At 42.2% G+C, this 26,688-nt stretch overlaps 4 protein-coding genes and 2 long non-coding RNA genes across 6 annotated transcripts; 3 read left to right on the forward strand and 3 right to left on the reverse strand.

The window, feature by feature from the left end:
* The first annotated feature begins 288 nt into the window (after positions 1 to 288).
* On the forward strand, positions 289 to 3,670 carry LOC136447814 (uncharacterized). Its single transcript, XM_066446879.1, is given in 4 exon segments — positions 289 to 475; positions 1,979 to 2,108; positions 2,747 to 2,871; positions 2,979 to 3,670. Coding segments are annotated over 4 exon segments (720 nt in total). The 5' UTR covers positions 289 to 388; the 3' UTR covers positions 3,357 to 3,670.
* LOC136447177 (cation channel sperm-associated auxiliary subunit TMEM249-like) lies at positions 3,371 to 6,578 on the reverse strand. Its single transcript, XM_066445877.1, has 6 exons — positions 6,455 to 6,578; positions 5,633 to 5,739; positions 5,032 to 5,218; positions 4,271 to 4,353; positions 4,050 to 4,130; positions 3,371 to 3,829 (listed from the first exon to the last, which is right to left on the reverse strand). The coding sequence occupies exons 1-6, from the start codon at positions 6,576 to 6,578 to the stop codon at positions 3,752 to 3,754; spliced, it is 660 nt and encodes a 219-aa protein (XP_066301974.1). The 3' UTR covers positions 3,371 to 3,751.
* A 294-nt stretch (positions 6,579 to 6,872) lies between these two features.
* On the forward strand, positions 6,873 to 18,023 carry LOC136447178 (kelch-like protein 10). The gene is made up of 13 exons (XM_066445878.1): positions 6,873 to 7,181; positions 7,603 to 7,736; positions 8,590 to 8,645; positions 8,963 to 9,110; positions 9,480 to 9,607; positions 9,941 to 10,091; positions 10,485 to 10,635; positions 10,953 to 11,116; positions 11,560 to 11,764; positions 12,049 to 12,158; positions 15,962 to 16,156; positions 16,630 to 16,794; positions 17,057 to 18,023. Exons 1-13 carry the CDS (start codon positions 7,092 to 7,094, stop codon positions 17,256 to 17,258), a joined length of 1,899 nt encoding a protein of 632 aa, XP_066301975.1. The 5' UTR covers positions 6,873 to 7,091; the 3' UTR covers positions 17,259 to 18,023.
* LOC136447326 (uncharacterized) lies at positions 12,329 to 13,982 on the forward strand. Its single transcript, XR_010757708.1, has 2 exons — positions 12,329 to 12,583; positions 13,208 to 13,982. It is a non-coding gene; the product is annotated as an uncharacterized lncRNA (long non-coding RNA).
* On the reverse strand, positions 13,757 to 15,600 carry LOC136447327 (uncharacterized). Its single transcript, XR_010757709.1, has 2 exons — positions 15,350 to 15,600; positions 13,757 to 14,812 (listed from the first exon to the last, which is right to left on the reverse strand). It is a non-coding gene; the product is annotated as an uncharacterized lncRNA (long non-coding RNA).
* LOC136447179 (cartilage oligomeric matrix protein-like) lies at positions 17,370 to 26,473 on the reverse strand. Its single transcript, XM_066445879.1, has 20 exons — positions 26,318 to 26,473; positions 26,026 to 26,100; positions 25,407 to 25,556; positions 25,015 to 25,119; positions 24,382 to 24,489; positions 24,020 to 24,179; positions 23,692 to 23,857; positions 23,316 to 23,401; positions 22,973 to 23,068; positions 22,348 to 22,514; positions 22,052 to 22,103; positions 21,750 to 21,940; positions 21,117 to 21,289; positions 20,651 to 20,794; positions 20,278 to 20,358; positions 19,883 to 19,987; positions 19,365 to 19,462; positions 19,068 to 19,138; positions 18,656 to 18,854; positions 17,370 to 18,242 (listed from the first exon to the last, which is right to left on the reverse strand). Exons 1-20 carry the CDS (start codon positions 26,471 to 26,473, stop codon positions 18,070 to 18,072), a joined length of 2,556 nt encoding a protein of 851 aa, XP_066301976.1. The 3' UTR covers positions 17,370 to 18,069.
* Between the last annotated feature and the right edge of the window lie 215 nt (positions 26,474 to 26,688).

Below are 26,688 nucleotides of genomic sequence, written 5' to 3' on the forward strand. Positions count from 1 at the left end.
ACATTTCTTATTTAGCTACAGTGGGTTGTTATCCATGTATGCGGATCAGAATGCATCTGGGTAAATGATACATATTTGTGCAAATACACGTAACGTTACAACAGAGAAGTTCTTAACGTGTTTATGCAGTCTCGTTGCCGTCGCCAATTGCTGTGTCTTCCTTATTACCTCTCACCTCTCAAGATCCCTCTCCAGATCTTCTTTGCAAGCGTGGTTGTATATCAGGTTGAGCGATCACCCTGGCTATGACGTGGCCTCACTAATTTCAGTGTTTACCTACACTCCTCTAAAAATAGGTCACTTCATGAGGTCGTGTCCTTGAGGAAACAAAGGGGCCGATTACGAACGCTCGAACGAACGTCAGAACAACAGTTCTATCGAACCAAACATGGCGACTACGGCTAGGACAAGTCTAGTGTTTCGGCAGTTGTTTGAGAAGGAGAGTAGTACCTACACGTACCTACTGGCCGACAAGGTGACGTTGTTGTTTGCTTGTCGCAAGCTAGCTGCGTCTTGAAATGACATGGTTTATAAGTTACGTGTTAAGACGTTATGTCACACTCGTACGGTTTTGTCGTTGTAGGGTCCGAATTCAAGCAAGGCTAACGTTATGAGTATGACAGAACCGACAAAATTATTTAACATTACGACATCCCTTTTTGTCCGACAAGACTGCAGAGTTTTGTACGATGAAAGTGTTACCATTTAATACTGTCCCACTATTGGGCTCAATTTGCGGTCGTGCACCTATGAGACGACTTATGTGAACAAGCCGTTAGCAGTGGGAAGGGGGTATTTTTCAATCTGACTTTTGCCACGTCGTTGATAATAATGAAAACAAAGTTGGTTCCCTCCATAGAAGGCTTTTTTCCCCTAGTGGAACCTTCGCTGTGCAGTTGCACACTGTAATGTATGTTTACGCACGTATGATGTGTGCATAGTGAAGCACTTTCCTTATAACTAACTTGATAGCTATATAGTTCTAAAAGCCAAGGAGGTCACAGGGAGACCTCCTTGCTCAAACGTATGCCGGTATGTACGACTGTTCCTTTTCAACGCGTTTGTAAGATAACAATTACAACAACAATTTCCCATTGGGTGCATTTGTGAACTTAACGACAACATTTACTATGTTGTTTTCATAGCATGTTTGAAGTTATATTGGTCTTTGTACGCATAGATATTTGTACACAAGCTTTTCACAGTTTGCAATTGCCTGCAACAAGAATAATGTCTGTTCGCACACAAACAAATGCCCTCCCACAGAACCTTACATCGCATCGCCTCTGGTCTAAAGTATACCCTACGACTGGCTTACGTGACAAAACAAAGACCTGCTAATGGCCATGGTTACAACAAGCAACTCTCAAAACAAAACATAACGTTACACTTGCAACTGATCGTCAAAAAGACAAATTGACCCAGTATTACTGCCGGGGGCATTAAGTACGCCCCCAGTTTTAGTTTTTAGTTAAATGAATTCCTTATGTGACGCAAATACAGATAAGTTTTTCTTTCGTACACTTATTCATGACCTTTTCACCCCGTGTGGGTTCCAGTTGACTACACTTACGCTGTGGGTGAATACCTGTGAAACACAGGAGCGTTAAATTCATTGGGGCTCTAGACATTACAAAGATTTTTAGATGAAAGGGTACCGGTGTTGTTGTAGACGCAAATAGAAAGACAGAGAAGAAAGAGACTGGAGTTAAGCCTTGTTAGCTTTGACCCTAGAGACGTTGGGAACAGCCGAAGCTAACAAGGCTGGACTCCAGGCTAAGACTAGCAGCTGTGAGTAGCAAAAACGTTTTCTTAGTACCGTCTCTTCCTCGCATGGGTGGAAGAGTGTAACGTTACCTTCCACTGTGTCCTTCATCTACTAAGTATCAGCATGTAGCGCACTTGTCCATACACATTGCGCTAGTGTACGAGTATCAGTTTGATACTGAATGGATTATGTGATATTTCTTGTCCTCAGGACACCAAGGAGGCCGTGTTGATCGACCCCGTGGTGGACACGGCCGAGCGAGATGCCAAGTTGGTGAGCGAGCTCGGGCTGAAACTGATCTACGTCATCAACACCCACTGCCATGCAGATCACATAACGGGTACGTCATCACTTGTTGCATACTACGTCACGAAAAGGAAACGTCGCATTGTACCCATTGTTATATCGTTTTTTTATACACCAAAATTTACTTATACATGTATATACAGGATAACCTTTTTCTCTAAAGAATCTTCTCCCCAAATTCATTACCGCGATAACTTTATATTGCAATCCTCCAACGCATAAGCTAACTTCGAGTTATCTTAAGTTATCATTGCTACCTTTATCTTAATATTCATGTATTTGCAATCCCATTTAATGTGCATACAAAATAACTGGTTTCGGAGTTGCACTGGTTTTGCACTTAACACCGCTTTCCCCACTCCAACCACGTGTAAAAAAGGGTATCTGACTTCGGTTGGGGAGGTAAAAGGCAGTGGAAGTTGGGGTTGGGGTGGATGAAGAGGGATGGGCTCCGCCTTCCAATACCGTGCCCTATACAGTGGATAGCAACCCACTGTCCCTACAGCCTCAAAAAGGCTTTGGGACTACCAGGCGCCGAAGAATCCTAATGTGTGAATGTACAATGATCAAGATCATCATCATGAAAATGTTTCCAGTGATTGTGCCCTTTTGCGCTAGTTTGCGCATTTCTGCAGTGCTGTTTGCGTTACGAATTTTCCTCCTTTTTTTCAGGTACGGGGAAGTTAAAGAGCCTGGTACCGGGGTGTAAGAGTGTTATCAGCAGGGCGAGTACAGCCAAGGCAGATGTACTTCTGGAGGAAGGGCAGAAGGTCACGTTTGGGAAGTTCTCATTGGAGGTGAGAAGCCAAAAGAATTGATATGCCAAATTGTTCTCAGCTATCTGTTTGGTAAATAAAATCTTCAAACTCTTGTTGATCTTTTCCGTATTTTCTTACAATTACAGGTCCGCACAACTCCCGGTCACACGAACGGCTGTGTGACGTACGTTCTCCTGGACGAGTCCATCCGCATGGCCTTCACGGGGGACACTCTCTTAGTACGCGGTTGCGGACGGACCGACTTCCAAGAGGGCAACCCGGCCACGCTGTACGACTCTGTCTGGGGGAAAATCTTTACCCTTCCCGACGACACTTAACTCTTTCCCGCTCACGACTACAAGGGTCAAACCATGACCACCGTAGGGGAGGAAAAACGGCACAACCCTCGACTCACCCAAACTAAGGAAAAATTCGTTGAGATTATGAATAACTTGGGGCTGGCGTATCCCAAACAGATTGACAGGGCCGTACCCGCTAATTTGATGTGTGGGTTACAAGACTGAAAATAACCAAAATATTCGGGTCATGAAAATACGGGTACCCTTTGAGCCCGTGCACTTTATTACGTCATGAATGCGCCTGTTCATATTGTCGATAGCATTTTTCTACATTCTAACATCATATTAATCAGTTTTACATTGTAAATTTCTTTCTATAGGTGGACTCTTCTTAAGTTGTGGAGTATACTAGTGTACAAAATCTTGCCATAGTGATTGCACCATAACTTTGATAAGTCATAGCTTGTGTTCGTTTTGTTAGTATATTCATCATCTTTTACATTTTGAATACACAATGTAAAGAAAGTCAGTCGTCAAAAGTCATTTGTAGACAACGCTGATTTTAACTGAGTGTTAAACGTTGTGGTTAGGTCAGAATGATGTAATACCACGTAGACTCGTTATGCGGCGCTTCCGGTAGACCGTGTACTGCTGCTTGTCTTTCTGTTGGTCACAGGTGGGCAGTAGTGACGAATAGCATGTATCATGAAGTTAAGAAGGTATAAAAGGAATCATAGGTATATAGAAATGTAAGGTATGTTTTAATTGATGGTAAATTTTGGATGTTGCACGCTGCTTTTAAGGAGTGCCATGGTGGTGGCTCAAAAATCACTAAACATTTCCAATGTTCCTTAGTAATAGTTGATCTGCACAAACAGAAAGTTACACTCAATTTCAAAAAAATAAAATGAAAAGGATATGATTGCTCGATGAATCCTCGTAGTCGAAGAAGTTGAGGTTGAGTTTTGCGGCAAGACGTTTCGCAAGCTTTATAAGTTTCTGAAAAAGAAATAAAACTTTATGGATTACACACTCAAATACAAACGTAATGAATTGCCATTAAGCCAGTTAGATATTGTGTGGAAGTCGAGGTATTTCAGATAAAATGTAAAACGCAAACTTCCTGTACTACAACAGACCTCTTTGTTCTTCGTTCCCCTGCACAAATCCTGTCCTTCAATTTTGTACCCGCGAATAACCAGCTTGTAATAGATAGCACTACCTGAAACAAAGGAACGTAATCTTTACTGGAGCATATACTATAATGGATCTGTAGTAGGATACCTGTAGCCGCAAATACCCACCATCGTAACTGTAATCATGATGTGTAGACCAGTACAAGCGTTACAATGAATATGGTGACCGCGATGGTATCATATATGATATATACATGTATATGAAACAGGATATTAGTACCACTGTCCTCTATATTTGATACCGTAACAGAGCGTCAAGTTTTTTTTGTCAGCTACATGAATTGTATAGACCGAAGGAACACGTTGTAGTAGTGAACATGGTACAATCATAGCTAGACCGTACATTAGTACCATGGTCTCCTATGATTAATAGTGTAAAACAGCCTGTATCGATGGTACCTGTACTCTGTCCCGCTAAGCGTTGCATGCGTTGTGAAAGTGGCCATTATATAATTTCTAGACCAGACATTAGTACCATGGTCCCCTATAATTAATATTGTAACACTGGCCATAATATCATTTCTAGACCAGACATTAGTACCCTGGTCTCCTGTAATTAATACTGTAACACTTTATCGGTGGTACCTACATGTACTCTGTCCCGCTAGGCGGAGGTACACGTCGTGGTAGTGACCGCGGTACTATGATATCTAGACCGGAAATTAGTACCATGGTCTCCTATTGTAACAAAGAATCGATGGTACCTGTACTCTGTCCCGCTAAGCGGAGGTACACGTTGTGGTAGTGGCCGCGGTACACCAGTTCCTCCCCCTTGTACCACAGGTACTCCAGCGCCTCGGAGTTCAGCACGAGTTTCCGGGGCTGGCGGAAACACCCGATCAGGTACATGCACGTGACCAGGGCGCTCACCGTGAACAGGAAAAAGTACTCCTGAAATGCAAACATTTCTTTTAAAAATCATTCGTATCGTGAAATACATAATAAGGTCGTATTTCGACACAGCAAAACAATCGGACCGGCAGAGAGAAACAAAAAGTATTTTTACACACTTGGAATTCGAAATTCGCAGTATAGTGTTTCTTCATTTTCTCACGGTACATTTTGTTGACCTCCACTGACACTTACGTTTTGATTGATTTATTCCAAAGATACTGATATTCACCTGTATGCTACAACAACCATTACGAAGGCGAAATAAAATCAATGTACACAAAATTTGTAGTGTACGGCAACTGAAGGAAAAGCATTTCAACCTATCAGTCCAATAAATGGTTTCTACTGATAATCAAGTATCACAAATCTTTTTAGTTTATTTGAAATCTTAAAAATTGGGATAAGACTTACGTCAAAGTACCCAAAGATGAAGTACCACGAGAAGACGGTCACCACACCGAAGATAGCCGTCAGGTAACCGAACTGAAGACGCCAGTCCCTGATTTCAACTGCGAAGTCTTAGGAGCAAACAAAACGTCCAATTAATATGTAGTTCAAGATGAAATAATCAATGTACACACATTGCCAGGCACTTCGACTCTATAGCACAAAACAGCGTGGTATTTGGAACTGTTTGATATTGTGCGGTAATAAAATTGAAGCCCCTAGTCCCCAATTTCAACGTTTCAAAGTCTTTGAAACAACAAATACTGAAGATAAATTATCTTTACAAGCAATTCAACTAGACATTGTGAGATTATAGATTGTTCTATACAATAGTTTATTTTGTACTCTCCAAGCAGAGGTTGTTGGGGAAAATTGTGGCCTTTTATCATATGCCCCGTTTTTTGTCAGCATTACCCAACGACGTTACGATATACATATAATAGGATAAGAGGGTCACAATTTTCCCCGCCAACCTCTGCTTGGAGAGTAGTAGTTTTGGGCGTAGGCGCATGCGCCGTCGTATTATTTTATCGTACGATTTTCAGTTAGAGTAGCGTCATGACGAAATCTACCGCCGAAAATGGCTTCCGACAACCTTTTAGGTCGCAAGATCGCTGAATTTTGTATCACACAACCACGACTGCGCATGCACTAAGAAAGTAGTCGAAAGTTACGGTCACATTTCAAATCCGTTGCCCGGCTGGGCAGTCTTTGTGAACGGACAGTATGATATAAAAGACAACAAAAAACGTACGATATGAAACACAAAAATCAAGGCAGACTCACTGTTAGGTGAGACCTCCCTGAAAGGATAGGCCGGGTTTCTCGTCAGCCTTTTCTTCAGGAAGTCTTCGGGGCGATCCCAGAAGTTCAAGTTCCATGTCACCCAGATTCCCACAATTTCTTTCATGTTTACATCACATCATATCTTCTGTGAGTCAATTTTGTAATGCGGTAAACAATATGCAGAATAAGTGTTCTAGAACATTTGTATTACGCAGAATAGGGAATGCGTCGGATTGAAGTATACAAGAACGGGTGTTTGAAGCATTATAGTTGTATTTCAACAAATAGTCGCAAGGTGATGCTTTCTGTGCATACAAACGATGTGACCATCTCACAAATAAACGTTAGTGACGAAACAATCCTCACTTATCCTTTGTTGCTAGTCAATCAAAGAAAGGTACTTCTTGACCAATCAGCATGTCCGGTCTGGGTCATCACAGGTCATACCAACCTGAACCATAGAAAAGCGTCATTCGCACTTCTAGAACATTGTTTTTCGCGGGAGAGTCGCTATGGGGTGTTTGCGGGACAACAACATATCACGTTGACAGTTGTTCTAGTCGTTGAAATCCCGCAGAATCAAGTTTATACCAAAATACATACATCTCAAGCCGACAAGTGTACAGAAATCGTAAATATGATGGAGATACCCGGGACCGGAATGGAGTGGGATTATTCTGATGACGAGGGGGAAGAAATGGAGCAGGATGCGCCCGTGGAAAAGAAGGTACCAAGTTTAATATCATCCCTGTGTACACATAGGTACAAGGAGGAAACAAGGTGGAAGCTCTGCGCCAAAAAGCTTATTTCCTAGAACTACATCGTTATGGAACAAGCTTCCTGTGACAGAACCAACCTCCACCACGTTAAAAATCCACCACACTTATTACCTTGTGCGATGACTATTAGCCGTTCAGTCCGTTGTGCATCTGAAGTACAGCTGAACTGGTGTTTTAAATTAGTGCAACAAGACAAACCACACTGACTTTCTACTGTTCGCTTGTCACAGTACACGTACGCGAATGTTTGCAACAACTTTCTGGCGTTGAATTATATCTAGATTTTAGCCAGTTTTGAAATACAGCATGTATTCGTACTATATTCAAACCGCATTCTGTGTAACATTTATAAATGTGTACTATTTTTAGGTGAGCGTCCACGCGTGTAACACATGGAACGAACTGAGAAAAAACGGTCAGCTTTGCGACGTGAGACTGCGGGTGGAGGGAGTGGAGTTCCCGGCACACAGGACCATTCTGGCCGGCTGCAGTCAGTACTTCAGGTGGGGGCATGGGGTTCTTTTCCACTAGTGTATCCATTTATCCCACCACGTGGCTCCTCCCGGCGCCCAAGGTTATATTGCACCGTTCAGTAACCAAAACGCGCACCTTGCAGCATTTGAAAGGGAAATTGGACATATTGTTAGACAATCAAATGAAATATCGTTGCAGTTGTTCAGCGTCTTCTTGCTTCATAAAACATGATTGAAATTTGGATATAGTAGCCCTTCAACAAATAACAACTTACAAGAAGTATACACTCGACTACTTCCTTTCGTACAACGCCAAGGAAACGTCATTTATGACTCGATATTCCATTATTTTCTTTGTGAAAAACCTTGCATATTGTCGTTCTACAGTTAAAATGGTTACACCATGAACAGAAAATAAAAGAAACCCTAAACAGTCCAAACCCCTATGCGAACCTTTCGCAATTTCCCCATTCCCGAAAAGATCGCAAGTTGACAATTTGCCGGTCGTTTTGCTCGATTTCTGGGAGCGGCCGGGATCGGCACTGCAGATTAGGCTCTGATAGGGTATTTCGTTAAGACTTATGAAAATGTAAAAATATACACAAAATTAGACTTAAAACCAGTGAACACTTTCCCAAGTACGCCCGGTGGTATTCAGGTGCATTTAAAATTACTTTAAAGACTTTTAGAAATATAAGTTGGCATGCAAACGATCGATTTCTAGACGCCGCGCGAGGAGCCCATGTAACACCGTGGTCGCCATTAAGAGCGATACCTATGTGAACATCGTCCGCTTTCCCTTGAGAACTTTGGCATGTCCATTACAAATTACTACTAACTTTTCATTTGAAGTGATGAATTCTCTATCACTGTTTGTGTACAGAGCCTTGTTCACCAACGGATGCACGGAGTCAGCCATGTCAGTCATCGACATTCCAGGTAAGAACACAGACAACGGCACATTGTCTGTCATTTTTTTGTCCTTCAAATCATGTCAAGAATACTAATTGTATTAGGAGAGTTTCATACAGGCTTTCCACAATCTATTGATTCAAGTCCACAACACACAAAGACACTTTATGCACACTGTACATTTGAGGATTATCATGAAGTGTTTCTTGTATCAATCTGTAATTCAAATTTTCATTTCCCTCCCTACGTGGTCCTTTCTTGTCAACTATCACAAACTTTGTGATTGGTCGATCTGTCTATTGATTGATTGGTTTGTTGATTAAGTCACTAATTCTTTACCCCAGGTATCTCCGCTGAAATGCTTGAGCTGATCCTTGAGTACGCGTACACACGTGACGTGCACGTGAACGAGGCTAACGTACAGGAGCTCCTCCCAGCGGCCGACCAGTTTAACATCAACGGCATCGTCAAAGAGTGCTGCAAATTCCTCAGGCACGTAAACATGTTACGTTTTGGAATAGCAAAGTTCTTTAATTCACAATCAAGTATGTACACGAGCCGACGTTTTGATGACTGTCATCTTCATCAGGGCAATACTGGTGGAAGATGACAGACAGTCATCGAAACGTCCATACATGTTCACCTGACTACTTTTTTTGCTTGCTAGGCTAGTTTTGATTAAGTTTTGAACTGTTTCGTACGACTGGGCGCCCCTAGAAAAACAACTTGAGAAAGCTAAACGAATGTAGTAGTTGATAGATGAATCGCATAGAAGATAAATACACTTTGGTCACATCCGTGTCTGTGGTGTTATACCAAGACGCCATTGTCCTTACCTGCTAGTGTTTCTGTCACCCACAGACGCCATCTGAGCCCTGAGAACGTGATCGGGATACGAGAGTTCTCAAAGAGCTACTTCTGCCCTGGGCTCGAGAAGGCCTGCTATGATTTCATCATCACAAAGTTCCCGGATGTCATGGCTGGTGCCCGTAAGTTTGTTTAAGACATGGGCGTCAGTGTAGTTGTCTGTCTGTCTATTTGTTTGTTTGTTGTCTGGTTTTTAATATGTACTTTCCTACCACTTTTGAATGTGTATGGATGTAGAATAACGACTATCATTATCATTTAATCGCTCGCCATACTTATATTTTACCTGTTGATGCTGTAGCTGTCACTGTTAACCATCCTAAAACCGTACGTACAAGTGAAGATGGTAACGTCTAACAATGGCAGGAACAGCATGTAAAGCATATCCATTACTTTCTCTTTCTGTCAGCTGCCAAGTATATGAAATACATCTGTCACTTTCTTTTTTCTATCAGCCAATGAAGAACTGCAGCTTCTTTCCGTGGAAGACTTCGAGAACATCCTAGCGGACGACTACTTGAACGCTAAAGACGAGGAGTTCGTGTTCGAGGGCCTGGTGCACTGGGTCAACTCCGACTTCCCGGCACGGGTAGAGTATGTCCCGAGGTGGGGAAAACTTATATTTCTATTAAGAATCACACAATATTTTAGAGTCAACTGTATGCCTTACATCTCTTGCAATCTATATAGTATGCTGAACCGTTTAATGGAAACATAACATCACACATGATACTCAAACGTCTAATTCTCAGTACTTATGTCAGTCTTGAAAAGTGGGTAGGTACTTCGTTCATGTAGCCATCATTCTGACTACGACCGCATCTGGGGAATCAAACCACGTTAAATTCAACTATATTCAGCGTTGTGTTAAAAAAATTAAACCAATGTTTAACCAAGAAATTAGATCATTATGATGACACCCAGTCCTTTTGATTACACGTTTTTTTGGCGAAGCTTCAGGAGCAAGCCTAATGGAGTTTATCATTCTGTTTGAAATAGATTGTTCCAGAAGGTGCGTGTGGGCCTGCTGAATCCGGACTACTTCATGAGCAAGGTCAAGACTCACGAACTCATCAAGGACAACGAAGTCTGCAAACCGCGAGTTGTCGACGCCGTCAAGTTCTTCTACGACTTGGAGCTCAGTAACCAGGTTGGTATCAAAACATCGGAGCTAAAGAAAACTGTAGTGGCATTACTCAAATACACCGATGTTAATACATGCATCCTTCATCATCCTGAAAACTTACTGAATTTATGACAAATTCTTTGTCCGAATGAGTATGTTTTGTACATTGTGCCTCCTAGAAATTAAATCCATTTGTTGCAAATATGAAAACGGGACACTAAATTTCTGACTAACATACCAGAAAACAGACTTGAAGGTACAGGTATGCACATAGGTTACAATTGGATCAAAGACGGTGAACGTTTAGCATTGATGTCGACTATGATTGATGTCTTCTTCAGGCCCTCAATGACTTCACCCACCCGCTGGCCATCCCACGGATACCGTACGAAGTGCTGTTCGCCGTCGGGGGATGGAGTGACCGGAGCCCGACTCCCGTGGTCGAGACGTACGATACCCGTGCCGACCGCTGGGTGGACGTGGAACCGAGAGATAGCCACCCCAGGTAATACACATTCAATAGTCCGTTCATGTCTGAAGGCTGAATAGAACTCACAGTTCAGCACCAAGGACAGATGTTACTTCTGTCTGCTTGTTTTCTAATTCCCTGTATCAAATGTGTGTGTCTATCTTTACGTGTGTGTTTGTCAGTATGTATGCATGTATGTGTGTATGTCTTTCTGTACGCGTGTGTGTATGTTTGAGTGTGTGTCTGTACGTACACATGAGTTTGTACGTAGGTTTACGTGTGTGTGGGTGTGTTCGTGACTTCCCGTTTTTGTATTGATGTATGCACCTATTGAAAGAAAGAAAGAAAGAAAGAAAGAAAGAAAGAAAGAGAGTGTGTTTGAGTTAATGTGTGCACGTGTGTGTATGTGCGCGCGTGTAGTACTTTGTGCTGTGTATGTATCTATTGGAACTTGATTAACAGCGCACTTTTGTCAGTAGGGCGTACCACGGCATCGCGTGTCTGAACCAGAAGCTGTACGTGATTGGTGGGTTCGACAGTGTGGAGTATTTCAACTCCGTAAGGTGCTTCGACCCTGCGAAGCTGTGCTGGTCGGAGGTGGCCCCCATGAACTGCCGCCGCTGCTACGTCAGCGTTACGGTGCAGGGAGGGCACATCTTCGCCATGGGCGGATTTGACGGACAGGTAGAATTTTCTAAAATAAACTTCAAATGTTTTCCCTTTCTAATAGAACCAAAATCCCATCCATATTTCCATTCGGGTCTATACCAGTACTACTACAAAGTTGTTATAAATGATCGTGAGTACTTGGACATATAAATAACCTGTTCAGACACGGAAGAACGTGCCATTTTTTATAAACACACACATATTATACGCCGTTTTATCTGACTCAAATTGCCACCGTTTGGTAACGACTGCGACGGATCTTAACCGTTTCTTTGATCTGCTGCTATCTCTTATTCAAGGTGCGCACGAACGCAGCGGAACGCTACAATCCCAACAACAACCAGTGGAGTCTGATCAGGCACATGACGGCACAGCGCAGTGACGCCAGCGCCACGGCATTGGCGGGAAGGTAGGGACGTTTCGTATACAAACACACGTGGTGTGGATTGCACGCTGCTTCCTTCTGACGCTGACTTTTCATTTCGTCCTACTAGATCTAACTGTTTTGTACCCAGTATCTTCAGCGTTGCTGATTTAGGTTTAGTTTTACAATCGAATATCTGTAACTATAGTCAGTTTCACGGGGTATAACGTACGTCACGGGATGGCCAGACACATTCGGTGGTCGCAAAGATCTTTCAGCCGCAACGCGCAGACACATTCGACGCGGCGCGGAAAAATCAGCCGTCCGCGCGGACCTTTCAGCCGCAACGCGCAGTCAAATTCGACGCCGCGCGGACCTATCAGCCGCTCGCGCGGAAAAATCAGCCGTGGGACAGCGCCATCAGGTGTCTCACTACTGCCTTCAGAGAGCGCTGGAAAGGCCGCGCCAAGGTAGGTCCTCCACAATTTCCTTCTCTAGCGTCATATAGAGACATCGACTGGTAATCTAACTAGGCCTATCAGGTGCCACACTATCTTATGGTCATCTGGAGCCAGAAATAATCGGCAGGTCTTCAAAGTAAGTCGAGATATAGGGAGAACAGTTCTAAATCGGTGACACACCACATCGAAGTTATCAAGGTAAACAGTGGCCAATGCCGTATTTTGGGCCATTAGAAGCAAAGACATCTGTGGTTTTGACGTCTTTTAGTGTGATTGGGTGTCCAGAACAACGTAACATACTCTGGAATTGATATAATATGCCCACAGAGCGAAAATATGTGATACCGCTATATAACGCCCCCCTCCCCATTTTCTAGTAAAGTTACGGCCCATATCTTATACATGTAGTAGTATAGTAAACATTAACAGGCAGTAGTGTCTTTGTCGCCTCGAGTGATTTTGGCGATATGCGGGGAATACCTTCTGTCACTTTAAGGGATTATCCTCATCTAGATGATTCAACGAACATCTCATACGTTTCTCGCAAGATTGTTTATCATATTGCTAGTATAACTATTACCCAGGTATAATGTGTCACTGCAAATACTAGTAATCAACCCTGATGTTTTTCAGAAATGCCTCGTCGACTCAGGTTGACACTATATCCACAGAAAAGGTGTAGAAACAAAGCAGCGGGCACCTGGAAAGCAAACACAGATTGCGAAGTTGAAGATGTATGGGTAACAGAAGATAACACTGGCATTGATGACAGCACTGCAGCAAGTCCCGGGCAGAAAGAAACACAACTCTCCTGGTCAACTCCTACTCAAGCTAGCGTCAATGACACTTTTTTCTGGACTGTAGGCTTCTCTCCCTTTATACGAAAGGCGCTAAGCAACGGAAATCATACAATGTACAACTTGAATATTCAAATAACTCCATATTTGCAGTAGAAATCTATATTCATAGAGATATGTATTGAATAGATTATTCGTCAATTTTGGTACTATGCAGTATGTTTGAAATAGCACATGATATTAGATGAAGACAATACTTTGTCAGGTTCTGGTTGTTATATTTACAGATTTAAGTAATGGACCATCTCAGCGTTGCATCATTGTACTGACCATCTGTAGTGCACCTGTATTTCCTGAAATGTTAATCCAAAAATGACATACAAAATATAGCTATATATAACTACATTTATTCTGGTTGTTTACAACATATATATTTGCTGACTTGCAATACCATGTTCTTGATCTTGTTATACATCACTTGGCAAATGACTATGTTGTAATCATATTGCACTGTTGCTTAATTTATTGCTATAGATTACAAATTAAAGTATTCTGATCGTATATTAATATTGACTCTTGAAAAAAGAAGAACAAAGTCAAAACCAGTCAAATACCGAGTCTCGACGCCATCATTTTCCCCAACACTACAGATGAAAATATGTCACTGTACAGGTGCATTATACATGAGGTATACCTTCTTGTGAAACAACAAATGTAATTATATGAACCAGAATTACTGCATGATTACACACAAGTTCTTCCTTTTTATGCAACTTGTGTTCACACTTGTAACACTGACAAACGTCTTTACTCTGGGATTGTCATGGGTTCTGTGATGATGTTTTAGGACTTCTTATATTATGACTTAAAGGAATTTCCACATTTGTTACAAAAATCCCAATCTGAGTGCACTATCATGTGCTTCTTCACTTGAACTCTTTCTGACAAACTGGGCACTCCTTGGATGATTGAACTAAGTGATCCTGAAAGTCTCTAGCATAAATAAAGTCTTTATTGCAGAACCCACACTAAATTGCTGGTCCTTTATCAGCCCCATGGCAGCGACGCTTGTGTTCATCTAGTGAACCACTGTTCGCTTAGCACTTGCCATGTGTACACAGACTGTACTGTAGTCCTGCGTGTGGGGGAGGAGACATCATTTTCTACATCTTCAGCTGGCACAACCACACCAGGTAGGTCATCGGACTCGTTGGACGATTCCAAAGACACTGAACCCTCACTGGATCCACTGGTGCTGGTGTTTGAACGGGATCCACTTGTGCTGTTACTTGAAGACCAGGTGTATCCTGTCCCTCCCCAAGGCATGGCTTGTCAGGTGGTTCTACACCTCCCTCCTGAAGGCTAGACTTGTAGGGTGGAACATGTGGTTTTACATTTGTGGTCACATGCACAAACCTGTCCTACTCAACAAACTCCATGGCTGAAATGCAAATTCCAAAAATGAATGCCTTTGTCTGGATAAACATTGATGACTATGTATCTTCATTTAAATGGCCACAACAATATCCATGATATCGCTTCTTATGGCTTTAATACTGCTATAAGATATGTTAACATCGTTCTACACATGGTGGCTCGTACTGAAGGATGGGGGAGGGGGCGTTATATAGCGGTATCACTTCTACCACATATTTTCGCTCTGTGGGCATATCATATCAATTCCAGGGTATGTTACGTTGTTCTGGACACCCAATCACACTAAAAGACGTCAAAACCGCAGATGTCTTTGCTTCTAATGGCCCAAAATACGGCATTGGCCACTGTTTACCTTGATAACTTCGATGTGGTGTGTCACCGATCTAGAACTGTTCTCCCTATATCTCGACTTACTTTGAAGACCTGCCGATTATTTCTGGCTCCAGATGACCCTAAGATAGTGTGGCACCTGATAGGCCTAGTTAGATTACCAGTCGATGTCTCTATATGACGCTAGAGAAGGAAATTGTGGAGGACCTACCTTGGCGCGGCCTTTCCAGCGCTCTCTGAAGGCAGTAGTGAGACACCTGATGGCGCTGTCCCACGGCTGATTTTTCCGCGCGAGCGGCTGATAGGTCCGCGCGGCGTCGAATTTGTCTGCGCGTTGCGGCTGAAAGGTCCGCGCGGACGGCTGATTTTTCCGCGCCGCGTCGAATGTGTCTGCGCGTTGCGGCTGAAAGATCTTTGCGACCACCGAATGTGTCTGGCCATCCCGTGACGTACGTTATACCCCGTGAGTTTGTTTGCTGTCATTCTGTGAATGTGCCCGATCTCAATCATGTATTCTAACGCTTGCAGTCTATGCGACTACAGAAAGGATTTCTACGCGTGTATCAAGAATATGCAATTTTGTACTGCAAGAAAAACGCGCGTTTCCTGGCTCGTCAATACCGTGGCCGTGTTCGGCAACCTTGCTAATTTTCGTGCTGCCAGCTTTTTCAAACGCTTTTCATGTTTCCTAGAGTGTACATCTGCGGCAGGTTTAACGGCATACAGAGGCTACTACTGTGGACGATAAGTACAAGTTTCTTAAACCCCGCTTTAGTTGCGCGGTACCCCTGCTAATACTCGTGCTTTTCTTCCTTCCTTACAGAGTTTACATCTGTGGCGGGTTTAACGGCCAGGAGTGCCTCCAGAGCGCGGAGTACTACGACTCTGCCGTGAACGAGTGGATCTCCATCGCCAACATGCGGAGCCGGCGTAGCGGCATCGGCGTCATCGCCTACAGGCACTACGTCTACGCCGTGGGAGGGTTCAACGGCGCCAACAGGCTCAACACTGCGGAAAGGTCAGGGGTTACGTCATGGTCAAGTTTCAGATTACTGGGGTCAATTGTCAGGTCACTAGTGTGAAAAGGGAAAGGTCCAGTGTGGCGGGAATGGGTGAAAAAGTTCTGTGCAAAAGAATATAAACATATATAAAGCCTAACATTACCATGAATTATACAAATATTCACATGGGTTATGAGATTCATATCAGTTTGAAAGGCGTGCAGCCAGGGCTGCCCAACTAGCTATAGGTTATCATTACTTAGAGGAAGTCTGAATGGATATTTTTCCTTTGGCTAGCACACATCGACTGGGCCCCTACTCTTATCGACAAGTGAGTTGGGTTCTTTGTAACGCGCTTGCGGTGTGTCCCCGAGCAAGGGAACTACGCTTCTCGAAGCAAAGAGGAAGTGTTGTCTAAAAAGTTTTCATGTTTCCTGTTGAACATTTTTTTCCCCAGAAACGTTGACGATTTTCTCACTTCCTTTTCCAGGTATGACCCAGGTTCTAACCAGTGGACGATGATCCCCAACATGTACAACCCGCGCTCCAATTTCGGCATCGAGGTGATCGACGACATGCTGTTCGTGGTGGGAGGGTTCAACGGGTACACAACCATCTGTCATGTGGAGTGCTACGACGAGAGAACTAACGAATGGTATGATGTCATTGTTTTTACCAGGCTCGAATAGCTCTACCACAAAACACCCAAGATTAAGCGTAGCACGAAGTAAAGATAATTCATTGATGAAACATCGTAAATATTTCCACGACTAGAGTTTGTATAATTTGAAATCCAGAAAGCTGCTAGGTCAGTAGAAAGGTCACGGCAACTTTGTCTGATATAGATATAAAAATGTTTTCATTGACAAAAATGAGTGAAAAAAAAACACATTTTTTTTTCAAACTTTGATCTTCAGGTATGACGCTACGGACATGAGTCTGTACAGGAGTGCCCTCAGCTGTGGCGTGATGCGAGGGCTGCCCAACAGAGAGTACTTCTCCATCAAGAAATTCAGCAAGTCGCCGCCGGAAGCAAACAAAAAGGCAGAGAAAGCACCAAACGTGCCCACCAGGACACAGTCGGTTACAACACACGAAGCCATGGCCACGGACGACTGATAAAAGAGAAAACACAAACTCAGCTGTTACTGGACTGCGTATGATAACCTGATGCTTAGAGACAATGCTAATATTACATAAGAAAGTGATACTCTCTTGCGAATAAACAGACAACTTTGCCACTGTCTTTAATCTTCAGTCGAAGCGATTGTCGTCACATTGTAAACCTCTTTTAAAACTTGACTGTACATCAATTTGCGTCATGTATACATCTCAATCACTATTAGATGGATTCTCCTTGCTTTACTTACTTTACTTACACACCACCACACATTACCTGTACAACTGCAAAAAAATCTACATAAAAATAAACACAGTATTTTTCAAGTATAGAAAGCCATGTTGTTCTTAGCAGAGCTTCCGTAGATATAATGCTATTCGACGTCAAATTATTAAGCGAAAAACCAACACGAGGTTAAAAGTTGTGAATCTGAGTATATGCATTACCACAAAATGAAACATGATGCTATTAGTTGCCATGTTAGCAATTAAATCTGTGCAAATGCAACCCAAAATGTCACGCTTGCTTGATTGTAATGAAGCTACAGTGACTACTTTCCATGCTATATCGAGGTTTTTATTGCTGAAAAGCAAACTCGATATAAGTCATATGTGAAAATGCTTATTCATAATTGCACAACTAGCTTTAAGCTACACGAATGCCATTTGCTTGCAAAAGTGGCAAAGTTAAGATTCTGCTCAAATGGATTCGAAATAAATCATAATTTGCTACAACGACCAATAAAAAAAATCATGTACTATTTACATCTGTATTTTCACGTATACATACACCACCATTATCTACAGCTCTTTACAATTCCGTATGGATATCCTGTGTTGGATTTTCCGCCGCTGATCGTCGTCTTCTTCTCCTTGCGCTCGGGAGTTGGTGTCTCGCCTGGTCTACAGCACTGGGAACGAGAAGGGGGCTGCCGACGATCCTTCCGTGGTGTCCATGGATACCGACATCAATCAGTATTGTGGCTGAAAAAAAAGAGACATCTTTATTTGATATAACTTTTGTTAGCTACTGCAGCTGATACAAAAAAAATCGATTCTCATACTTACTCATCATTCATGAAGGAAAAAAGTACATAATGCTCTCCTCCTTATTCTCCAAGCAGAGCTTTCGGTCGAGGTGGGTAGGAGTGTCCGGGATCTTATACGTCTCCAAGGGAGCGAGGCGTAAGCAAATTCCCGGACACTCCTACCCCACTCGACCGAAAGCTCTGCTTGGAGAATAATCGTTTATATCCATTTCACCAGAAAACTACAGACTTGGCTTTAATTCAAATCACGTGAGCATCACGTGATACACCTCAATCCACGTGATAGCCACGTGATAATAATCACATCATCACGTTGTAATGTACTGGAAATGACACATTTGTCCTTACCATCCATCTTCTCGTTGTCCACTGTATACTGCGCATTCAGGAAGCCTCTGTGGAACTGTCGTAGTCGGTCGGACGTTCGGGCGTCTTCGGCAATCTCCGCCTCCTGAAGCTTGATGCCGTACAGCCGGATGTCGTCCATCGTTCCGTTAAAGAAGTTGTCTTCATCCCTCCCGATGTACACATTCGTGTCATTTCCGGTCTTTACATTTGGGTACAAAGATTTAAAAAATACAAGTCAAGATTCGGTCCTGGTGAAATCTATTGTCTTTACTTTCAATATGCATAGGAGAATCCCCAACTTACAACACATATGTAGACATTCTTCGAAAGGATCCAGCAGTTATAGTGTAATTTTGTAGTGTGTTCAGGAAATAAGTTAACATGAATGTCTTAAACATAAAATTATACATACCCAGTCTAAGGGCGTGACTTCTGATGCACTCGTCTCCAAAGAACCATTCATGAAGAGAGACAACTGATGACCTGTAATAAAGATATTGGCACAACTGTATGAAAGAAGTTGGTATCTGAGAACAATCTAAACTTTCATGTAAAGTAATATTCAATTGAGAGGGCTATTTGTTCGTAGAAAGTAAATCTTTCGTACAGCGAGTATCGAAATTCGGCTTTCCGTTTGCTAGCTTTGGGCAAATAGGAAAGCATTACGAGAAATAAGAAGGCCGTGTATCGTAAAAATATGAATGCCTACCTTGTGCGTCATACAGAAGGGTGACGTGACACCAATATTCTGTCGGGATGTCGGTGGTCGATTGTACAACGTCGTTTCCAAGCTTTCCGTATAGAAAACTGTGAAAACAAAAACCAGCTATGACCTAGCCAAGAAAAACGCCAGTGTACAGCATCATGCATATGGCATATTTTGTCTTCTTTTTGTTAAAAGTACATGGCTAATTCTATATTAGAGTTCTTTAACTAGTACTCAAGACAGAATCATATTTCTTGGCTTTTGGAGCGGTAGATATGGTGTTACTGGCTATGAAGATGGAACTGCCTATCTGGTAAAGTCAAGTCTAAATATGTAGACACAAATATTTTCCACACTTGACAGGCACATGTAATTTAGTATTTCATTTTAGATGGTCGAATCGTACCACCTAAGATCGCATACTAATATTGCAATACAGGCTTATAAGTAGGGAGAACCAACTGCAGCCTCGTTTTGGATTTTGGAAAATTCAAAATTAGCAAGAGGTCTTTGTGCCTTACCCGTTCTCTACGAACATGCAGAGTCTGGTGTCGAGAGTACAGATCACCGGCATCTTGGAGTCGGCATCCTCTCCGGTCAGACGGATCCACGACTCTATCGTGAAACTACAAAATAAATGAAAAAATTAATAAATACAGATAGTAATTATTGCTGCGAAAAAATGCTTTAACGAAATCTCCGTAACCAAATGATAATGGCTCTTGATTAAGTAATTTTCATGACTTTGCGTCCATGTCCGATATGAATCGTGAGTGACGAAGGCGGTCAAAGGTCACAAATATGACTACTTTTTAACTGCAAAACAACAAACGCTTATAGTGTAAAAAAAAAGGAATAGAAGGAAAATGTGCTAGACAGTCCCGATTATGTATACGATGAATGAAGTATTTTGCACCTGTCAAACATCTCAAGAGCGATGACGGACGTGAGCTCGACATAGTCATCCTTCCCATCGAAGTGAATGGCTTGGTTTACTCTGAAAAAAAAATTAATAAATCATCGCATAACAGTAAGACTATACTGATTCTTTATCTTACAGCATGAATATGAGAGGGCAAGAGTTACAGACTTGATCCTTTTAACAGTCCGCGAACCCCTTCTGACAGCATTTATAATACCTTGTACGCCCATTTTAAATCTCGAGCCCTTAATCTAAACTACATTATGTGTCTTCTTGTATACTGTCTGTAACTAATACTAGTATCTTATCATGCCGTCCTAATTACGTCGTGCTCATTCAGGAACAAAAGTTACATCTGCATACGTACTTCTCTCCGCACGAGATTTGCAGGTTGGACCAGACGACCCCTGATTGGTTGTACAGGAACACCCCTAGCCGACCCCCCAGGATGGTGGTGTCATACACGTTCCCAGAGTCCGTTAGGAGGCTCCGGTTACTTGATACAGTAACCCTGTAGTAAAAGCGAGGGATTCAAACTTTCAAATCATTTTCGAAAGAAAAACTATGATTACAACATGTATGCATGCTAACACAACGTACTTCCTATATGAAGCACATTAGCTTTGTTTGAAGTGGATCCAGGTATTACAACTACTTGTGTCTTAAAAGTCATCAGAATTTGCTCTATATCCTTGGTGTTAATTTGTTCATTTTGATTCATACGTGTATGGAAAGGAAACACGGAAAAAAATCCAAACTCAAATGTCTTGTTCAAAAGAAGAGAACTAACAGGCATGTCTTTACATTTAAACAGTGAGGAACTACTTTCTTACCGTATCAGACCAACAGACGGTCTGTGCATCAGCTGGAAGGTGTACGGAGTGTGATGTAACCATCCGCGCATGTCCGGGTCGTGCCACAGCATTGTCACATGGTCAGCCGTGTCGTGTGTGTGCCACAAAGCGTCGGCAAGTGCAGGACTGGGCCCGGTATTGGAATCTACCACCTACATCACAAAAATAACAAGAACCAGAAGTACAGCTGCAGTACCAAGGTCAACAACCAGGAGGTTCAAATTCAATCTTGACCGCCGGGACTACAACACCTACCAACATACCAAATATCATTACAATCGTTCGAGACGTTCTTTAGATATTGCGCTGGAACCGCACGCACGCACACATACCCACACAGACGGGCCCAGAACTTTACCTTCATTTATAGAGGTGACAAGACTTTTCATCTTTATGTTAGCTAAAAGGAAAACACCTTTGCGTAATTGTCCTAAGTATCAATGAGGCTCTTAAAGATAACGGATGGATAGGAAAAGTATATTTATTAGTCATTAGCATCAGTCAATACCTAGCTTTTCTAAAGGCATGCTCTTTAGTAGACATTATGAAGTGAAATTCAGCACCTCACTTCGACTCAGTCTGAGGTCGGCCACTTTACCAGGACGATCTTACCTTAATCTGCAGTCCCTTGATGCCACCATAGGTGGCGCTGCTTTCAGCATTCTCGTTCTCGTGCTTCCAGATGACGACATAGAACCTGCTGTTACTCCGGTAACCGAACACGAAGCCGATGTAGTCGTTCCCAGAGTCATCATTGACGAACATGGTGCCCGTCAGGTTTACTGGCCCAAAACGGTCGTTTCCTACATAGAATCACATTTTATGGGTTTTAATATAAACTTGAATTATTTTCTCTTTAAATATGTTATCTATTTCTTTTTCAGTCAGATAATCGTTACGTTATACACGCTTACCTATTAGTATAACTGGGTCCTCTGTGTGGGTTGTGAGTCGAATCTCCCGTCCCTGTAAAATAAAATGAAATAAAATGAAATAAAAGATTAAAACTTACAATCTCCTCATTCATCACATCTATCAGATCCTCGAATCACCTTGTAACAGATTTGAACAATAACGTTTTCCACACATATCTAAAAAAAGAATTGACCAATGAATCAGCAAATATGGTCTTCCAGCCACGAAGCAAAACTGGTTAAACCATTATCATAATTTTCTATAAAAAAATGAAGTAGACTTTTTTTAATCCTACGTCATCTACGACAGCCCAGGTTGGAGCGGCTCTTCCAGCAAGGTTTACTGACACGTGACTTGTAAAGCTCGTCACGTGATAGTTGGAGTGCTTGGGACAAACGTCATCAACATCCGGGACACCGTCGCCATCGTAATCGTTCTCGCACGCGTCTCCCACGTGATTACCTGAAATCATCAACATATCGTCAGAAATATTTTGCATTGGATTACATTTGTCCTCCATTAGGTATACCGGCCATGCCACCACCAATCATGAGCTAATGGAAAATGAAATGAAAACATTTATCCATTCACTTAGGCGTTAAGATAATCATCCGTTCGGGGTACAAAAGTACATTAAGTTGATATGTCACTTATTATAACCCCGTTATATCTGAGAAAGATTGCATTAACATCCAAAAACACAATTAAATTACTTCTGATTCTTAATGTTCCCTTAAAAGGACTTAGAAAGAATGCAAATCCCGTCGGTAGGGATGCAAATCGAGAGCCAGAAAACTTAGAATATGCGGTCCAAAAGCAGGGTTGCTGGCCACTGATAACATTTTCCGAAAAACAACTGTGTAGTAGTAGTGGCTAGCAACCCTACTGTTGGGGCATTACAAACAATAGAGGACACATACCGTTTGTATCGTCCCACCCAGGGTTGGGGATGAAGGGACAGTTGTCTCGGTCGTTCGGCATGACGTCATTATCAATGTCGTCATCACATGCGTCACCTGCAAGAATTTGTGAAGACCATGTTTGGCATTGTTGAGAGAACGCTGAAAACTTCGTGAAAAACGATGAAATAGAACCTTTTAGATACCATCCGTACAATTATGTGTGAATGTCAAAAACACACTATTTTTCTTTGGCAGAAAAACGGATTATTTCTGAATATAGAACAGTAGTTATATAATCATGCCACGTAACAATCGAAATGATAGTGCGGTAAAACTTATTAAACGAATTATTTAAGAGTACCGATGCCGTCACTGTCAGTATCTGTTTGTTCCGGATTCGGAATGTCCGAACAGTTATCCAATGTGTCGATAATACTGTCACCATCCCTGGAAAACGGAACAAACAGATCTAGGTTAATCGGAAAAAAAAAATTTCAAAGTTGGAAATTTCCATTATCATCTATACAGTTGCTTATCTGTTAGTCTTCAAGTTATAGTATTGTCTTTTGCACTGAATGTGGAACATATATCTGTATGAACTTCCTGTTGAATGTCATTGCACTTCAGCTAAAGGTGTCGCTGCTTACAGATGCGTTCCAAAAGTGAAGTATATTTACATTATATACAGGAATAGTTACGATGCGGTCGCAACGTTGTTGCCATGGCTACACACATACTTGTCGTTCCCGTCGCAGACGTCCCCATACCCGTCCATATCTGTGTCCTGTTGGTTTGCGTTACTGACGTTAGGGCAGTTGTCGTTGACGTCACTGACGCAGTCGCCGTCTGCATCGGATTGTGTGTCGTTCAGAAGTGGACATGGGTCTGAGGTATCCAAGAAACCTATGGAAAATAAATTCGAAGAACTAGATTTAACATATACTTCATGGGGAAGAAAAGAGACTAAGACGCAAGACTCTTCAAGATCCAAATCTTGCTTGAGTAACTTTTGTATTGAGTAATGATGACGTAGTGTCTTCTAATAAGGACAGAGATTACACTTACCATCACCGTCATCATCGTCATCACACTCGTCCCCAGTACCATCTCCGTCAGTGTCAGTCTGCTCCTGATTGGCCACGAGTGGGCACGTGTCACATGCGTCACCGTAACCGTCGCCATCGGTGTCCGCTTGATCCCAGTTCAAAACGAGTATGCAATTGTCCTGCGGGATTGCAAACTATTTTGTCGTAGGAAGGTTGCAGTAGAAAATTAACGGTTACAGAAATATCCAGGTACATGTATCCCGCATGATTACTCTTTACGTAGACATATTATCCTATCATTGGAAATTGACAACATAGATAACGTTATAACAGCGCTAGCATTCTCTACAATTCAAACTGTGAGAAATAAGACGGACTTACAACAGAATTCAGTCGCCCATCGTTGTCGTCATCATGGTCACAGACGTCGCCCATGTTATCGCCATCGTTGTCCTCCTGTCCACTGTTAGGCTCTAGGGGACAGTTATCCTGTGGGTAAGGGGGCGGTAGTTCAACGGTTTAATCAAACTAGATTGTGCTAAAATATGAATAAATCACTGTACAGACTTTTAGAGGGTTCAAGTGAAGACACCAAAAGCTTACTCCAAATCATTGCATCTCAAACGGTGTTAACGGTAAAACCGTTTTAGGTCATACGTCACCGCTATTGAAATGAACTTGCAATGGCTACAGCTACAGGCAGCCTTCCGTCAGAGATTGAAGCACCAGCGCTTCCCTTTGATGCTTCATGTAATGGTTTAACCGTTGAACTGCAGCTACAGGTGTCGCTGCTTACAGATGCAGTACCAAAAGTAAAGTATTTACATAGTGCAAAGTGAACTAGTCAGAATTGAGCCGAGGAAGGTGACAGACGGTCACCTAAACGTCCGTTGAATAAAACACTTGGTTGCGTTACTTGTATTGAGTGATTTACCAACCTGATGAAACTATTCACGGATGATTTGACCGTTTTCAGTATCAGAACACACGGCTCCTGTGAACGTAATGCATTACCTGCTTGCACCAGCGCGTCAGGCAGGAGACAGGTTCGTCAGGCCACCCGTCCTGGTCTGTGTCAGGACCGCATCGGTAACCGTCTCCACCGTACCCTGGGTTACACTGGGTCAGGGATGAAACACCATGCGCAACAATCATGACACTTCATCTTTAGCTTTTGATACGTTATCTTGTTGTAATCATTTCTAACATGTTGCTATAATTAAATTGATATTCATTCTTCTTAAAGTGTCCTCTCGTCAATAGTTTTGATGAAGATAAAGCACGCATTTCTCTAAAACTGTTGTTTGATAACAATGTCAATACAAAGCGTCGAAAGCTTTTTTTTATATCACCTACACACAATAACAAATTCGAAACGAGCACGGCGTGTAGAGAGCATTAATTACCTTGCATCTGAACTTGCCGTTCCCCAAAGACAGACAGGTGGCGTTGCTGCTACAGTTGTGCCTGCCGAGTTGACACAAGTCTTCCGGGATGCAGCCCAGGTAGATGTCGCTGATGTAACCTTCGACACAGTTGCCACAGCTGTAGCTTCCCTGGAGGAAATTGTGAAGAAAATAACGACATGAAGGCGGTACATGTGTGAGAGAGTGATTTGAAGGCTAATGATAACACACAGTTCAGTACCAAAGACAGTTACTGGACAGTTACTTCCACATGAGTTTTTTTCTTATCTTATTTATTGGAGGGATTATGTGCGTGTGTTTGTATGACTATATGTGTGTCTATATGTTCGTGTGTGTATATGTTCGTGTGTGCATATATGTATGTATGTTTGTGTGCATTAGTATGTGTGTGTGTGTGTGTGTGTGTGTGTGTGTATCAGTAATTGCATCTGATCTTCATCACAAGTGTATCTCATATTTGGCGACAATGTACAATTTTATCAATCATGTAAAATAGCAAAAAAGAAACCGCAATATCACATCTAACATATGTACGTTCATGTGCATATTAACACTATCGGTTGCCCATATCTTATCCATACAAGCATACAGGACATACCACAGTGTTGGCACACTCCGCATACTGATGACATCCCCCGTTGTCCACAGCACACTCGTCTATATCTTCACAAACCTGCAGACGACAGGATAAAGCGATGAATTACAGTCAAATCTATCAGTAGTGAGCATGAAGGCGTCAAGAAAGTCTTTTGGGGTTAGATCTAAAGTGCATCTGAATAGACTTTGTCTGTGTGATACCTAAAGAGTGTCGTGCAGTACATTTAGCTTCTGGTGTTTTTGATGTTATCTGTTTTGATACTATCACAGAAAGTGTATTAAAATGTTCATACCTGTGGATGTTGCAGTGCATAATCTAGTCCGTATCCTATAGCTGTGTCACCACTATACCCTTTGGGGCACGCGCCACACACGTAACCCGGGTTGGTGTTCTCGCAATTGTCGTGGCAAGCGGAAGTAATATTGCACTGGAAAAGTAGAACGGCCATTTGTTTCAGAAACATAAATACAAATGATTATATAGCAAAGTAGAAAATGGGCAAACCAGTCCTGATACATTCTAGTTGCATTAGAGTTCATTCCCTTCTACATAGAAATGCATGATAAAGTAAACATGTATTCATCATGATACATATAAGTCATATTGAATGTAATTATTTCTTCTTTCCATCGAAAAGTCAGTATGAAAGTTTTCAATGATCGA

Source organism: Branchiostoma lanceolatum, chromosome 13 (genome assembly GCF_035083965.1).
Source record: "Branchiostoma lanceolatum isolate klBraLanc5 chromosome 13, klBraLanc5.hap2, whole genome shotgun sequence".
Taxonomy (NCBI): Eukaryota; Metazoa; Chordata; class Leptocardii; order Amphioxiformes; family Branchiostomatidae; genus Branchiostoma; species Branchiostoma lanceolatum.

Excerpts from the sequence above, each read along its gene's own strand:
- LOC136447179 (XM_066445879.1), bottom strand. The coding sequence starts at position 26,473 with ATGGCCGTTCTACTTTTCCAGTGCAATATTACTTCCGCTTGCCACGAC. Across the intron at positions 25,120-25,406 it reads ACGGCAAGTTCAGATGCAAG|TGTAACCCAGGGTACGGTGG; the intron begins GTAATTAATGCT and ends TCCCTGACCCAG. Across the intron at positions 23,069-23,315 it reads TACTGACAGTGACGGCATCG|GTGACGCATGTGATGACGAC; the intron begins GTACTCTTAAAT and ends AAATTCTTGCAG.
- LOC136447177 (XM_066445877.1), bottom strand. The coding sequence starts at position 6,578 with ATGAAAGAAATTGTGGGAATCTGGGTGACATGGAACTTGAACTTCTGG. Across the intron at positions 5,740-6,454 it reads CAGGGAGGTCTCACCTAACA|ACTTCGCAGTTGAAATCAGG; the intron begins GTGAGTCTGCCT and ends TTTGCTCCTAAG. Across the intron at positions 3,830-4,049 it reads AGGATTCATCGAGCAATCAT|GCTATTCGTCACTACTGCCC; the intron begins ATCCTTTTCATT and ends TTCATGATACAT.
- LOC136447178 (XM_066445878.1), top strand. The coding sequence starts at position 7,092 with ATGATGGAGATACCCGGGACCGGAATGGAGTGGGATTATTCTGATGAC. Across the intron at positions 10,092-10,484 it reads CGGGTAGAGTATGTCCCGAG|ATTGTTCCAGAAGGTGCGTG; the intron begins GTGGGGAAAACT and ends TGTTTGAAATAG. Across the intron at positions 10,636-10,952 it reads ACTTGGAGCTCAGTAACCAG|GCCCTCAATGACTTCACCCA; the intron begins GTTGGTATCAAA and ends TGTCTTCTTCAG.